Below are 16843 nucleotides of genomic sequence, written 5' to 3'. Positions count from 1 at the left end.
TCTTTACATAGTTGAATGAGCTGACAACAAAATCACACAAAAATTATCAATGGAAAACAAATGTATCAACCCATGGAGGTCTGGATATGGAGTCACACTCAAAATGACATTGGAAAACCCCACTACAGGCTGATCCAACTTTATGTAATGTCCTTAACACAAGTCCCAATGAGGCTCAGTAGTGTGTGTGGCCTCCATGTGCCCGTATGACCTCCCTACAACGCCTGGGCATGCTCCTGATGAGGTGGAGGATGGTCTCCTGAGGGATGTCCTCCCAGACCTGGACTAAAGCATCCGCCAACTCCTGGACAGTATGTGGTGGATGGAGCGAGACGTCCCAGATGTGCTCAATCGGATTCAGGTCTGGGAAATGGGCGGCCCAGTCAGTGGCGTTGCTAGGGTTGGTGTCACCCGGTGCGGTAGAAAATAATGTCACGCCCATACCTCCCCCCTCCCCCCAGTAAGTTTTTAGCCTGTTGTGACAGACACCACTGTTCTAGCACATTGTGAGAAATTCCAGTATAACAATCAGATATACCAGTTGCCACAGAATAGGAAAGTGTTAAAGAAGTTTTCACCATTGAAATATACAGCTCCCAGAATTACTTAAAGGGGTACTCCACTGGAAAACATTTACTTTTATATCAACTGGTGCCAGAAAGTTAAACAGATTTTTTAATTACTTCTATTTAAAATCTTAATCCTTACAGTACTTATAAGCTGGTGTATGCTCCACAGGAAGTTGTGTAGTTCTTTCCAGTCTGACCACAGTGCTATTTGCTGACACCTCTATCCATGTCAGGAACTGTCCAGAGCAGGATAGGTTTGCTATGGGGATTTGCTCCTACTATGGACAGTTCTTGACATGGACAGAGGTGTCAGCACAGAGCACTGTGGTCAGACAGAAAATAAATTTAAAAAAAAATAACTTCCTTTGAATCGCTTATACAGCAGCTAATAAGTACTGGAAGGATTAAGATTTTTAAATAGAAGTAATTTACAAATCTGTTTAACTTTGTTGCACCAGTTGATTAAAAAAAATGTTTTCCAGTAGAGTACCCCTTTGAGCAGTGGTGAGGTTATGCAGGGAGTTGTAGTTTCACTGACCTAACTGTAGAACTGACAGCTCTGATAGGACATAGAGAGGAGAATGTACAATGGTATCAGTGACTACAGGTGACGTCTTCTCTATAGTGAGGAGAATACACAATGATATCAGTGACTACAGGTGACGTCTTCTCTGTGGTGAGGAGAATACACAATGATATCAGTGATTACAGGTGACGTCTTCTCTATAGTGAGGAGAATACACGATGATATCAGTGACTATAGGTGACGTCTTCTCTATAGTGAGGAGAATACACAATGATATCAGTGATTACAGGTGACGTCTTCTCTATAGTGAGGAGAATACACAATGATATCAGTGACTACAGGTGACGTCTTCTCTATAGTGAGGAGAATAGACAATGATATCAGTGACTACAGGTGACGTCTTCTCTATAGTGAGGAGAATACACAATGATATCAGTGACTACAGGTGACATCTTCTCTATAGTGAGGAGAATACACAATGATATTAGTGATTACAGGTGACGTCTTCTCTATAGTGAGGAGAATGTACAATGATATCAGTGACTACAGGTGACGTCTTCTCTATAGTGAGGAGAATAGACAATGATATCAGTGACTACAGGTGATGTCTTCTCTATAGTGAGGAGAATGTACAATGATATCAGTGACTACAGGTGACGTCTTCTCTATAGTGAGGAGAATACACAATGATATCAGTGACTACAGGTGACGTCTTCTCTATAGTGAGGAGAATACACAATGATATCAGTGACTACAGGTGACGTCTTCTCTATAGTCTTTCCTTATCTAATTCAGATGGTACATACCGCCAGGACTTGTTCCAGCTAAAACTTCTGTCTGTAGAATGTGACGCCCAGACGTCTCCTCACTATGTCAGCGCATTCTCATCCTCTATATGAAAACAAGTATTATTATAAACCTGCCAGACACTGTATCCTCTAAATATTATACTACTATACACTATACTCTGATTATAAACATTTCATACACCGTACCTACTGAATATAATACTACCAGACACTGTACATTCTGAATATAATACCAACACATACTGTACCCTCTGAATATAAATCTGCCACATACTGTACCCCTGAATATAATACCGCCACACACTGTAACCACTGAATATAATACTACCACATACTGTACCCTCTGAATATAATACTACCACAAACTGTGCCCTCTGAATATAATACTACCACAAACTGCGCCCTCTGAATATAAATCTGCCACATACTGTACCCTCTGAATATAAATCTGCCACATACTGTACCCCTGAATATAAATCTGCCACATACTGTACCCCTGAATATAAATCTGCCACATACTGTACCCCTGAATATAAATCTGCCACATACTGTACTCTCTGAATATAAATCTGCCACATACTGTACCCCTGAATATAATACTACCACATACTGTACCCTCTGAATATAATAATACCACAAACCGCGCCCTCTGACTATAATACTACCACAAACTGCGTCCTCTGAATATAAATCTGCCACATACTGTACCCCTGAATATAAATCTGCCACATACTGTACCCCTGAATATAATACCGCCACATACTGTACCCTCTGAATATAATACTACCACCCACTGCGCCCTCTGAATATAATACTTAGAGATGAGCAAACTTCAGTAAATTCAACTCGTCACAAACTTCTCGGCTCGGCAGTTGATGACTTTTCCTGCATAAATTAGTTCAGCTTTCAGGTGCTCCCGTGGGCTGGAAAAGGTGGATACAGTCCTAGGAGACTCTTTCCTAGGACTGTATCCACCTTTTCCAGCCCACCGGAGCACTTGAAGGCTGAACTAATTTATGCAGGATAAGTCATCAACTGCCGAGCCGAGAAGTTCGTGACGAATCGAATTTACTGTAAGTTCGCTCATCTCTAATAATACTACCACCACAAACTGCGCCCTCTGAATATAATACTACCACAAACTGCGCCCTCTGAATATAATACTACCACCCACTGCACCCTCTGAATATAATACTACCACCCACTGCGCCCTCTGAATATAACGTTGCCATACAGTGCACCCTCTGAATATAATACCACAACCGCAGTAACACCCCTCAACATCCGTTAGCTGATGCTATTACCACGGGAGGGGGGTATTGGTGGTGTTGCTAGTGGATGATGGGGGTGCTACTACTGGGGGGGTGTTGCTGGAGGATGATGAGGGTGCTACTGGCCATTTCCCCTGGCAGTATCACCCCCATCAACCATCGGCAGGATCATCCTCCTGGCAGGAGCAACCCCATCATCCACCATCAGGAAGGATGATGGGGGTGCTACTACTGGGGGGGTGTTGCTGGTGGATGATGAGGGTGCTACTGCCGGGGGGGGGGAGCATTAGGTAGGCAGCAGTTCCCCCACATTAGGTAGGTAGCAGTTTCCCCACATTAGGTAGCATCTTTTCCCAACATTAGGCAACATAGGTTCCCCACATTTGGTACCAGTTCCCCCACATTAGGTAGGTACCAGTTACCCCACATTAGGTAGCAATTATCTCACATTAGGTAGCAATTTGCCCACATTAGGTAGCACAGATTCCCCACATTAGGTAGCATAGATTCCCCACATTCGGTAGCACAGATTCCCCACATAAGGTAGCATAGACTCCCCACATAAGGTAGCATAGACTCCGCACATTTGGTAGTAGTTTCCCCACATTAGGCCACAGGTTCCCTTGCAGGTTCCCCACAATGGGTCAAAGTCTCCCCACAATAGATCGCTGGTTCAAACCCCCCCCCCCCCCCCCACACTAACAAAAAAAAAAAACACATACAACACAGAGAGACACACACACAAACACACACACACAGTCAGAGAGACACACACTCACAGACAGACACACACAGAGTCACACAGTCACACACACAGAGTCACACAGTCACACACACACTCAGAGAGTCACACAAACACACACAGTCACACACAGTCACACACACACACACAGAGTCACACACACAAACATAAATAGAGACAGACAGAGAGACAGACACACACACACACACTCACCCATCCAGCGCAGCGCTCCTTCTCACCGGGCGCCCTGCGACTGACGTCCTCCTGCGCGGCCATGTGTGACGGTGTGACGTCAGGCCGGCGCGGACGTGGTAGCGGAGGCCGGGCACAGTGCTGGTGAAGGTGAGGGGGGTGTGATGACGGACGGGTGCACAGTGGGGGGGGGGCTGCTGACGGATGGGAGGCCGGTCGGGCGGGCAAAGATGGGGGGTGTCGGTGTAGCTGGGGAGGGGGAGGTAGGTGCTGCGGAGCGTCTTTGTGTCACCCCAATAGGTGGGTGTCACCCGGTGAGGGCCGCACCCCCCGCACCCGGGTCGCAACGCCACTGGGCCCAGTCCATAGCATCAATACCTTCCTCTTGTAGGAACTGCTGACACACTCCAGCCACATGAGGTCTAGCATTGTCTTGTATTAGGAGGAACCCAGGGCCAACACTGTATCATCTGTCTACCCTCAGTAAAGCTCCATTGTCCGTAACTTGGTGTCTTCATTGCCCCCGTGCCTAGCCAAGGACCAGTGATATTACCTTCAGGTGTTTAAGGCTAAACCATGCCCTGGCATCACAACAAGAAGGGGTTAATAACATTTGCCCTGCATAGCACCCCCGCTATACCACACTATTCTGCTGGAATCCACTTGCCAGGACCCTATACCTGCGCGCATCGCACAGGTATAGGGTCCTGGCAAGTGGATTCCAGCAGAATAGTGTGGTATAGCGGGGGTGCTATGCAGGGCAAATGTTGTAAGTTTGGGGGCAGATGTTATTAACCCCTTCTTGTTGTGACGCCAGAGCATGGTTTAGCCTTAAACACCCAAAGGTGTTTCATTTTTTGCATGAGCTGCTTCTTTCCTTCCTATATAGTTATATAGATCCTTTTTCATGTAAAAAAAAAAAAGCGTGAGGCTACAGAAACGTTGTGTTGTATCACCATGGAATAAATCACCTTTGCTTTCATCTGGATCCATTTTTGTGCTGCATCTATCCTGGATATTTAATTTGAGGATTGATAAGCACTATCCTGAACTGCGCGCGCCATTGAATGCCAAACTTGGCTGGGGATGTGCTGCTCCTATCTGCATATATATATATATATATATATATATATATAAAATAAATAAAAAATATATAAAATATATATTGTAAATAAATAAAAAACATAATATATAAATACATTTCTCTCATATATATATATATATATATATATATATATATATATATATATATATACACACGTCAAAGAGGACAGCACTAGTCCCTGCTCTTATGCCCGTGACCATCCGGATAACCAGTCCAGATACAAAACATCCAAGTGGTATAGGTCACAGCAAAAAGTATGCAGACTCCCAATTTCAAGAAGGCTGTGGTCTTTATTTAGGTCATCAGCAGTGCAACGTTTCGGCTATAGTGTCGCCTTTGTCAAGCATGAATACAAAGTGAATAAAGTGCATATATATATAGATCTCAAAAACAATCTGATTGGTACAACATCAGGTGCAAATGTTCACAATTAAACATAGTTACCTCCCATAGAGTTTTTCATTGGTTAATAAAAACATGTGACCATATTGTCATGGTAATCAACAAGTAAACAAATGTGAAAAGTGTTATAGGCATATACATTGCACAATAGTGAAAACTAGATCGATAAGGGTAAGGGCAGCATGTAGCCAATCAAACAAAGGAGGAGTGGTGCACAGGGACACACGCAGGCGCAATCGGTCTGTGTACAAACGGAGTTTACATGCTCGAGAGGCTGGTACACAATAAGACGCTGTTTGGCAGGATCGGGGATATAGGTCAGAATCCATACTTTGGTTAGTTTCATCTGAGCCCAACACTTTTAAGGGAATATGAGAATATGCACTTTATGTATGCCTATAACACTTTTCACATTTGTTTACTTGTTGATTACCATGACAATATGGTCACATGTTTTTATTAACCAATGAAAAACTCTATGGGAGGTAACTATGTTTAATTGTGAACATTTGCACCTGATGTTGTACCAATCAGATTGTTTTTGAGATCTATATAGATGCACTTTATTCACTTTGTATTCATGCTTGACAAAGGCTACACTATAGCCGAAACGTTGCACTGCTGATGACCTAAATAAAGACCACAGCCTTCTTGAAATTGGGAGTCTGCATACTTTTTGCTGTGACCTATACCACTTGGATATATATATATATATATATATATATATATATATATATATATATCTATATAAAAATAAATATCTCATATATATATATATTGCTTAGACCTCATAGATGTTATCCTCACCTGTGATGGCAGAATTCTTAGCAGCCTTGAAGAAAAACAACAAGAAACAATAATATTCTATGTCACTGATATAACCTTTCTACATATAACACCCTAATACATGGAGAACACTAAACAGGCGTCAGACACCTACACACACCGAGCCCCGGTCTAAGAGGAGCTCCTGATCCTTGAGACATGGGGTATTTATGTTAGAAGAAGAGGCCGCTGGGAAATCCTCGCTCCTTATTGTTATGTAATTATTCCGACAGCAGAGAAGCAAAAAAAAAAAAAAAAAGAATTTCTTAACCCCTTGGGGACGGAGCCCATTATAAACCTAAGGACAGGAGCATTTTTTGCAAATCTGACTTCTATCACGTTATGTATTAATAACTCTGGGATGCTTTTACTTACAGTGGGGATCAAAAGTTTGGGCCCCCCAGGTATAAATTTGTATTAATGTGCATAAAGAAGCCAAGGAGAGATGGAAAAATCTCCAAAAGGCATCAAATTACAGATTAGACATTCTTATAATATGTCAACAAAAGTTAGATTTTATTTCCATCATTTACACTTTCAAAATAACAGAAAACAAAAAAATGGCGTCTACAAAAGTTTGGGCACCCTGCAGAGTTAATATCTTGTACTGCCCCCTTTGGCAAGTATCACAGCTTGTAAATGCTTTTTTGTAGCCAGCCAAGAGTCTTTCAATTCTTCTTTGAGGTATCTTTGCCCATTCTTCCTTACAAAAGTCTTCCAGTTCTTTGAGATTTCTGGGATGTCTGACACGCACTGCTCTTTTAAGGTCTATCCATTTCAATTATGTTGAGGTCAGGAGATTGTGAATACCATGGCAAAACCTTCAGTTTACGCCTCTTGATGTAATCCCGTGGATTTTGAGGTGTGTTTAGGATCATTATCCATTTGTAGAAGCCATCCTCTCTTTAACTTTAGCTTTTTCACAGATGGCATTAAGTTAGCATCCAAAATTTGCTGAAATTTTATTGAATCCATTTTTCCTTCTACTCGTGAGATTTTCCCTGTGCCACTGGCTGTAATACAACCCCAAAGCATGATTGATCTACCCCCATGCTTAACAGTTGGACAGAGGTTCTTTTCATTAAGTGCCTTTGCTCATTCTGGCCAAAAAGTTCAATTTTAACCTCATCGGTCCACAGAACTTGTTACCAAAATGCATCAGGCTTGTCTATATGTTCATCAAAGTAGGAGGACAAAAGGATGAACTGGGCACTGCCTAGTATTCCTGTGTGGCCAATGTTCATGGGTATAGAACTACGGGGTCTGTACGGGGGTGCAACAATAACAACCAGACATCCATATAACAACACGTTGAGAAAAGAAAAAGCCAGTGCACTCACCCGTTCAAATTGACTTCTGTTTGTTCACAGTACATAGTCGTACAACATAGTAGTCCTGGACAATATCCCCGCGTGGAAGGTGCAGAGCAGGATGTATTGCAGGCAGGGTCGTTCATCTGAGCACGACGGTGCCGTTACACACCAATGGGCGTTTCTTCAGGCGCCCTCGCCCACCGAGGGCACCTGAAGAAACGCCCATTGGCGTGAAACGGCGCCGTCGTACTCTTATGAATGTCCCTGCCTGCGATACATCCTGCTCTGCACCTTCCACACGGGGATATTGTCCAGGACTACTATGTTGTACGACTATGTACTGTGAATAAACAGAAGTCCATTTGAACGGGTGAGTGCACTGGCTTTTTCTTCTCTCAACCTGTTGTTGTCTATATGTTCATTTGCAAAGTTCAAATGCTGATTTTTGTGGTGAGGACGTAGAAGAGGTTTACTTCTGATGAAGACCATATTTGTACAAGTATCTCTTTATAATGGAATAGTGTACCACAACTCCAGTGTCTGCCAGATCTTTCTGGAGGGATTATGCAGTCAAACATGGGGTTTGAATTGTTTTTCTCACAATCCTGCAAGCTGTTCTGTCTGATATTTTTCTTGGTCTTCCAGATCTTGCTTTAACTTTCACTGTTCCTGGTGACTGCCATTTCTTAATTACATTCCGAACAGAGGATATTGGCATCTGAAAATGTTTTGCTATCTTCTTATAGCCTTCTCCAGCTTTGTGAGCGTCAACTATTTTCAGTTTCAGATTTCTAGACAACTGCTTAGAAGAACCCATGGTGCTGATTGTTGGGGCAAGGTCAGATGAGTCTGGGCATTTACAACCTTTGAGATTGACATCACCTGGTCTTCCCAGATGATGATTGAGAACAATCCATGACACTGGCCGGTCTCAGCTTTGTAAAGGGCGCAGTGCATGCTATAAATTCTGCAGGGTGCCCAAACTTTTGCAGACGCCATAATTTAGTTTTCTGTTGTTTTGAAAGTTTAAATGATGGAAATAAAATGTAACTTTTGTTGACATATTATAAGAATGTCTAATCTGTAATTTGATGCCTTTTGGAGATTTTTCCATCTTTCCTTGGCTTCTTTATGCACATTAATTCAAATTTTTACCTGGGGTGCCCAAACTTTTGATCCCCACTGTATATATTTGATTCTGTGATAGTTTTTTCATGACATATTCTACTTTATGTTAGTGGTAAATTTACGTCGATACTTGCATCATTTCTTCGTAAAAAAAATCCACATTTTCAGGAAAAATTTGAAAATTTTGCATTTTTCTAACTTGTAAGGAAAAGGGACATGTCAAATAAATTTCACATTGATTCACATAAACAATATGTCTACTTTATGTTTGCATCATAAAGTTGACATGTTTTTACTTTTTGAAGACATCAGAGGGCTTCAAAGTTCAGCAGCAATTTTCCAATTTTTCCCGAAAACTTCAAAATCTGAATTTTTCAGGGACCAGTTAAGTTTAGAAGTGAATTTGAGGGTCTTTATATTGGAAATCCCCTATAATGGACCCCATTAGGAAAAGTGCACCCCTCAAAATATTCAAAATGAGATTTAAAAAGTTTGTCAACCCGTTAAGTGTTTCACAAGAATAGCAGCAAAATGGAGAAGATTTTTTTTTACCTAACATGTTATTGTAACCCCATTTTTTTTTTCATTTTTACAAGGGGTAAAAGGTAAAAAGGCCCCCAAAACTTGTATTTCATTTTCTCTCGAGTAAGGAAATACATCATATGTGGATGTAAAGGGCTCTGTGGGTGCACTAGAGGGCTCAGAAGGGAAGGAGCGACAATGGCATTTTGGAGAGCGAATTTTGCTGAAATGGTTTTTTGGGGAGCATGTACCATTTAGGAAGCCCCCATCATGCAAAAACAGTAAAAAAGAACTCACATTTTGGAAACTACACACCACAAGGAACGTGCCCTGGGATACAGCGAGCCTTAACACCCCACAGGTGATTGACAAACTTTCGTTAAATTGGGACGTGAAAATGAAAAATTAGATTTTTAACACTAAAAGGCTGGTGATACCCCAAACTTTTCATTTTCCCAAGGAATAATGAGAGAAATGGGGTTACAAATTTTGGGGGCCATTTTCTCTTGAGTAAGGAAATACCTCATATGTGGATGTAAAGTGTTCGGCGGGTGCAGTAGAGGACTCAGAAGGGAAGGAGCGACATTGGGCTTTTGGAGAGGGAATTTTGCTGAAATGGTTTTTGGGGGGCATGTTGCATTTAGGAAGCCCCTATGGTGCCAGAACAGCAAAAAAAAAAAAAAAAACAAAAAAAAAAAAAACATGGCATACTATTTTGGAAACTACACCCCTCAAGGAACATAACAAGGGGTACAGTGAGCCTTAACACCTCACAGGTGATTGACGAACTTTCATTAAATTGGGCCGTAAAAACAAACAAAAAATTTTTTTTCAATAAAATGCTGGTGTTACCCCAAATTTTTTATTTTCACAAAGGGTAATAGGAGAAAAAGCTTCAAAAAATGTGTAACCCTATTTCTTATGAGTATATAAATGCCACATATCTGGATGTAAAGTGCTCTGCGGGCGCACTACAATGCTCAGAAGAGAAGGAGCGCCATTGGGCTTTTGGAGAGAGAATTTGGTTGGAATGGAAGTCGGGGGCCATGTGCATTTACAATGCCCCCCCCACTCTAGATATGCAGTGACCCCCCGAGATGTAGTATGACAGAGCCAGCTGACACTTTTGGTTCCAACCATTTAGTGGATGAGTTGTCACAGTGCCTGGAATGGACGGATAGACCCCAAGTGTTACCCTAAGAGTCACTACAAATGTACAATAGGAGGGGATGCTCTGTAGATGGTCAGTCTTTATTCCCAACCACTGATATCCTGGCTGGTGGTTACCGAGGAGCCCTTGGTAGAAGTAGCACAGCTAAAAACCAAGACATCAGGGTCTTAAGGAAGTACTCCGCCTCTAGACATCTTATCCCCTATCCTAGGATGTCACGGGGGTCTGTCCACTGGGACAATCTCCTGGCTGGCCCCACGGTATTCAGAACATTTATGTTCAGGACGCTGGCTTCGGGCGACAGTTTTCATGTCATGCCACGCCACGCCACAGCTGTCATGCCCCCTCCCATAGACATGAATGGAGGTGGCATCTAAATGCTGGGGTGCCAGCCTGGATATCAGGGGGGGGGGTGTCTGGGGGGTTCCAGCATGCGGATACCCGCGATCAGACATCTTATCCACTATCTTTAAATAGAGCCATAAGGCTTTACATTTTTCATCTACAGACCCATATTAGGCTTGCTTTTTTTGCGCAACCAATTGTACTTTGTAATGACATCAATTATTTTACCATCAAATCAAATACAGCAAAACAAAAATATATATTTGGGGGGGGGGGGGGAATTGAAAAAACAACTACGTATTTTGCAACCTTTTGGGGCTTCCTTTTCTACACAGTACATTTTATGGTTAAAATTACGATTATCCTTACACGGTAGGTCCGTACTATTACCACGACATCCAAGTTATATAGGTTGTATTTTATTTTACTACTTAAAATTTTTTTTTAACTTTTTGTACAAAAATTGGTATACTTAATATTGTCCTCTTCATACCTCTATAGCTCTTTTATTTTTATGTATATGGGCTATATGAGGGTCATCTTTTGCACTGTGATCTGTAATGTTTATTGGTATCTTTTTTGTTTTCATGGAATTTTCTAAACGCTTTTCATTAACTTCATTCCGGTGTATGAAGTCACCAAAAATCAGCAATTCTGGACTTGACCATGCAGGTTAATTAACATTATATTTTATTAGTTCGGACATATACGCACATAGTGATACCGTATATGTTTAGGTTTCTTTTTGTTTGCTTAAAATAGGAAAAGGGGGGGGGGGTAAACTTTTATTAAGGGAGGGGCTTCTTCAAGTTTAGTAACTTTTTTTTTACAGTTTACTCACTATTTTTTTAGTCCACTATTTTTTTTTGTCCTTTTTTTTAATCTATCGATTGCATACACTGAACAATGGTAACACAATCAGTGTTATCATCGCTCTATTAGTGCAGACTGCGGAGGCTGCCTGCACTGAGTGCCGATCGCCTGAATGGAAGCCAGGTAAGAGACCTCCATTTGTGCTCTCAGCTGACTGGGACGAAGCACATTTTTGCCGGAGAGAAGTGACAGTAGAGTTTTTGGATTGGTCTTCCCAATACCATCCCTACAGTGAGGCATGGTGGGGGCAGGATAATGTCCGGACCATATCCAGGTGCTTAGCAAAAGGAAATTTGGTGTCATGGCGCCCATTACATGTCCTGCCATTGACAAAATAACACATATATCGGTTACATCGGTCATCATACATTACACCAGTGACAGTAGGTGATGGGTGCAGCTCCCCTGCTCCTCCCTCTCCCTACACACCACATCACAGAGCATGCTCACACCACACCACACCACATCACAGAGCGTGCTCACACCACACCACATCACAGAGCATGCTCACACCACATCACAGAGCATGCTCACACCACACCACACCACATCACAGAGCGTGCTCACACCACACCACATCACAGAGCATGCTCACACCACACCACATCACAGAGCGTGCTCACACCACACCACATCACAGAGCATGCTCACACCACACCACATCACAGAGCATGCTCACACCACACCACATCACAGAGTATGCTCACACCACACCACATCACAGAGCATGCTCACACCACACCACATCACAGAGCATGCTCACACCACACCACATCACAGAGCATGCTCACACCACACCACATCACAGAGCATGTTCACACCACACCACATCACAGAGCGTGCTCACACCACACCACACCACATCACAGAGCATGCTCACACCACACCACATCACAGAGCATGCTCACACCACACCACATCACAGAGCATGCTCACACCACACCACATCACAGAGCATGCTCACACCACACCACATCACAGAGCATGCTCACACCACACCACATCACAGAGCATGCTCACACCACAACACATCACAAAGCATGCTCACACCACACCACATCACAGAGCATGCTCACACCACACCACATCACAGAGCATGCTCACACCACATCACAGAGCATGCTCACACCTCATCACAGAGCATGGACACACCTCATCACAGAGCATGCTCACACCACATCACAGAGCATGCTCACACCTCATCACAGAGCATGGACACACCTCATCACAGAGCATGCTCACACCACATCACAGAGCATGCTCACACCACATCACAGAGCATGCTCACATCACACCACATCACAGAGTATGCTCACACCACACCACATCACAGAGCTTGCTCACACCACATCACAGAGCATGCTCACACCACACCACACCACATCACAGAGCATGCTCACACCACACCACATCACAGAGTATGCTCACACCACACCACATCACAGAGCATGCTAACACCACATCACAAAGCATGCTCACACCACATCACAAAGCATGCTCACACCACATCACAAAGCATGCTCACACCACATCACAGAACGTGCTCACACTACACCACATCCCAGAGCATGCTCACACTACACCACATCACAGAGCATGCTCACACCACACCACATCACAGAGCATGCTCACACCACACCACACCACATCACAGAGCATGCTCACACCACACCACACCACATCACAGAGCATGCTCACACCACATCACATCACAGAGCATGCTCACACCACACCACACCACACCACATCACAGAGCATGCTCACACCACATCACATCACAGAGCATGCTCACACCACACAACACTACATCACAGAGCATGCTCACAACACTCAAGGTCAATGGGTCATTGTCTAATGTCCACTTACCTGTTTTCCAAAGCCCAGAGCAGCAAATCAGGGTGCACCTATAATTATATGCAGACACTAGGATACAAAATATACCATAATTAAATGAACAAATACATAATTAATAAAATAAAAACATTCAAAATAGAAACAAATATTTTATATATTTTTGACTTGGTAAACATTGAGTTAACACATTCTCATTAAATAAATAAATAAGCTAATAAAACTAATAGTCCCTGTAGATCCATCTCCTGCCTCTTGGTGGTGTCTCTCCCTCTCTGCGTATTTATAAAACTGTATAAATACCGTAAGACACCAACACTGGAGATAAGAAAAAACAGGGGGCTTCTCACAACCCAAACGCTGATTTGTCGAATAAAAGACTTTGTCATTGTTGTCCCTGAGTACATCCAAGAGTAAGGACTCCACATTTTAGTGCAATGTTTTTTTACATACACCATCTTGGGTTATATACTGGTTTGTTTTGATACATTTTGTGGGGAAGAAATAGATCCGATGATTACAGTGCACGAGAAAAACGTTTTTCTGCCACATTTTGTTTGCACAATTTTGGATACTTAAAATGTATTTAATTTATTTATGAACTTTTAAAATGTATTTATTTTTCATCACTGCCTACCATGAGGAAAACGTAACAAGTTAATCTACGGGTCATACGGGCAAGTTTATCATCGTTGCTTTGGTACGGAAGTTCTGTAGCAATTTTTTTCTTGCTTTTGGATTTTCATATGTTTGACATATTTATCATACTATCACAGGGGGTTGATAAATTTGGCGCACATAAGCAAAAAACAATAAATCACTTTGCAATACCATTTTTTTTTAGCACACATATGCAAAAAACAATAAATGACTCCAGAGCACCACTTTGTAACCCAACCTCCTCTCCTCTGTAAAAATGTGATATATATATATATATATATATATATATATATATATACACACACTGCTCAAAAAAATAAAGTGAACTCTTAACCCCTTGAGGACGCAGGGCGTACCCGGTCCCGGTTAATAAAACGGGGTCACGCCGTGACCCCGCGTCATACCGGGTTGGTCCCAGCGGTTAATGATAGCCGGGACCCTGGGCTAATAGCGTGCGGCACCAATCGTTGTTGATCGCTGCGTCCAATATGAAAGTGAAAGCTTCCTGGCAGCTCAGTCGGGCTGATTGGGACCATCGCTAGCACGCGAGCAGAGGTCCCCCCACCTGTCTCTGTCACGTCCGATCGGCGATTGCTCCAAGCCTGAGATACAGGCTTGAGCAATCGACCGCCTATAACACTGATCAATGCAAAGCTATGGCTTTGCAGTGATCATTGTAAAAGATCAGTTCCCTATGGGAGCTATAACACTGCAAAAAAAAGTGAATAAAGGTCATTTAACCCCTTCCCTAATGAAAGTTTGAAACACCCCCCTTTTCCCATAAAAAAACAAACTGTGTAAATAAAAAAAGATAATAAACATATGTGGTATCGCCGGATGCGGAAATGTCCGAATTATAAAAATATATTGTTAATTAAACCGCACGGTTAATGGCGTACGTGCATAAAAATTCCAAAGTCCAAAATAGAGTCCTTTTGGTCACTTATTATATCATGAAAAAACAAATAAAAAAGTGATCAAAAAGTCAGATCAATACAAAAAATGGTACCGATAAAAACTTCGGCGCAAACAATGAGCCCTCATACCGCCCCGTATGTGGAAAATTAAAAAAGTTATAGGGGTCAGAAGATGAGAGTTTTTATCGTATAAATTTTCCTGCATGTAGTTATGATTTTTTTCAGACATACGACAAAATCAAACCTATATAAGTAGGGGGTCATTTTAATTGCATAGACCTACAGAATAAAGAGAAGGTGTCATTTTTACCAAAAAATCCACTGCGTAGAAACGGAAGTCGCCAAAAGTTACAAAATGAAATTTTTTCTTAAATTTTTATCTCACAATGAATTTTCTTTCCGTTTGGCCGTGGATTTTTTTTGTAAAATGACTGATGTCCCTGCAAAGTAAAATTGGTGGTGCAAAAAATAAGCCATCATATGGATTTTTAGGTGCAAAATTGAAAGGGTTATGATTTTTAGAAGGGGATGAGGAAAAGATGAAAATGCAAAAACGGAAAAACCCTGCATCCTTAAGGGGTTAAACAACACAATATAACTCAGGAAGAACACTGATTGACAATCAATTTCACAGGCTGTTGTACAAATGGAAGAGACAACAGGTGGAAATTATAGGCAATTAGCAAGACACCCCCAATAAAGGAGTCGTTCAGCAGGTGGTGACCACAGACCACTTCTCAGTTCCTATGCTTCCTGGCTGATGTTTTGGTCACTTTTGAATGCTGGCGGTGCTTTCCCTCTAGTGGTAGCATGAGACGGAGTCTACAACCCACACAAGTTGCTCAGGTAGTGCAGCTCATCCAGGATGGCACATCAATGCGAGCTGTGGCAAGAAGGTTTGCTGTGTCTGTCAGCGTAGTGTCCAGAGCATGGAGGCGCTACCAGGAGACAGGCCAGTACATCAGGAGATCTGGAGGAGGCCATAGGAGGGCAACAACCCAGCAGCAGGACCGCTACCTCTGCCTTTGTGTAAGGAGGAGCAGGAGGAACACTGCCAGAGCCCTGCAAAATGACCCCCAGCAGGCCACAAATGTGCATGTGTCCACTCGAACGGTCAGAATCAGACTCCATCAGGGTGGTATGAGGGCCTGATGTCCACAGGTGGTGGTTGTTCTTACAGCCCAACACCTTGCAGGAGGTTTGGCATTTGCCAGAGAACACCAAGATTGGCAAATTCGCCACTGGTGCCCTGTGCTCTTCACAGATGAAAGCAGGTTCACACTGAGCACATGTGACAGATGAGTCTGGAGACGCCATGGAGAACGTTCTGCTGCCTGCAACATCCTCCAGCATGGCCGGTTTTGCAGTGGATCAGTTATGGTGTGGAGTGGCATTTCTTTGGGGGCAGCACAGCCCTCCATGTGCTTGCCAGAGGTAGCCTGACTGCCATTAGGTACTAAGATGAGATCCTCAGACCGCTTGTGGGACCATATGCTGGTGCGGTTGGCCCTGGGTTCCTCCTAATACAAGACAATGCTAGACCTCATGTGGCTGGAGTGTGCCAGCAGTTCCTACAAGAGGAAGGCATTGATGCTATGGACTGGCCACCCGTTCTCCTGAAT

At 42.8% G+C, this 16843-nt stretch overlaps 1 protein-coding gene across 1 annotated transcript in view; it reads right to left on the bottom strand.

Annotated features, from left to right (window-relative positions):
* The window catches only part of LOC130293293 (olfactory receptor 5V1-like), a 13950-nt gene extending 6134 nt beyond the window's left edge, over nt 1-7816 (bottom strand). Inside the window, exons 1-3 of the mRNA XM_056541797.1 lie at nt 7782-7816; nt 6424-6448; nt 5879-5974 (exon numbers count right to left, since the gene is read on the bottom strand). Coding sequence (XP_056397772.1) covers nt 5879-5974; nt 6424-6448; nt 7782-7816 — 156 coding nt within the window. The remainder of the gene's footprint in view (nt 1-5878; nt 5975-6423; nt 6449-7781) is intronic.
* Between the last annotated feature and the right edge of the window lie 9027 nt (nt 7817-16843).

This window comes from Hyla sarda, chromosome 10 (genome assembly GCF_029499605.1).
Source record: "Hyla sarda isolate aHylSar1 chromosome 10, aHylSar1.hap1, whole genome shotgun sequence".
In the NCBI taxonomy this organism is placed as follows: Eukaryota; Metazoa; Chordata; class Amphibia; order Anura; family Hylidae; genus Hyla; species Hyla sarda.
This window is presented reverse-complemented; position numbering and strand designations above follow the sequence as displayed.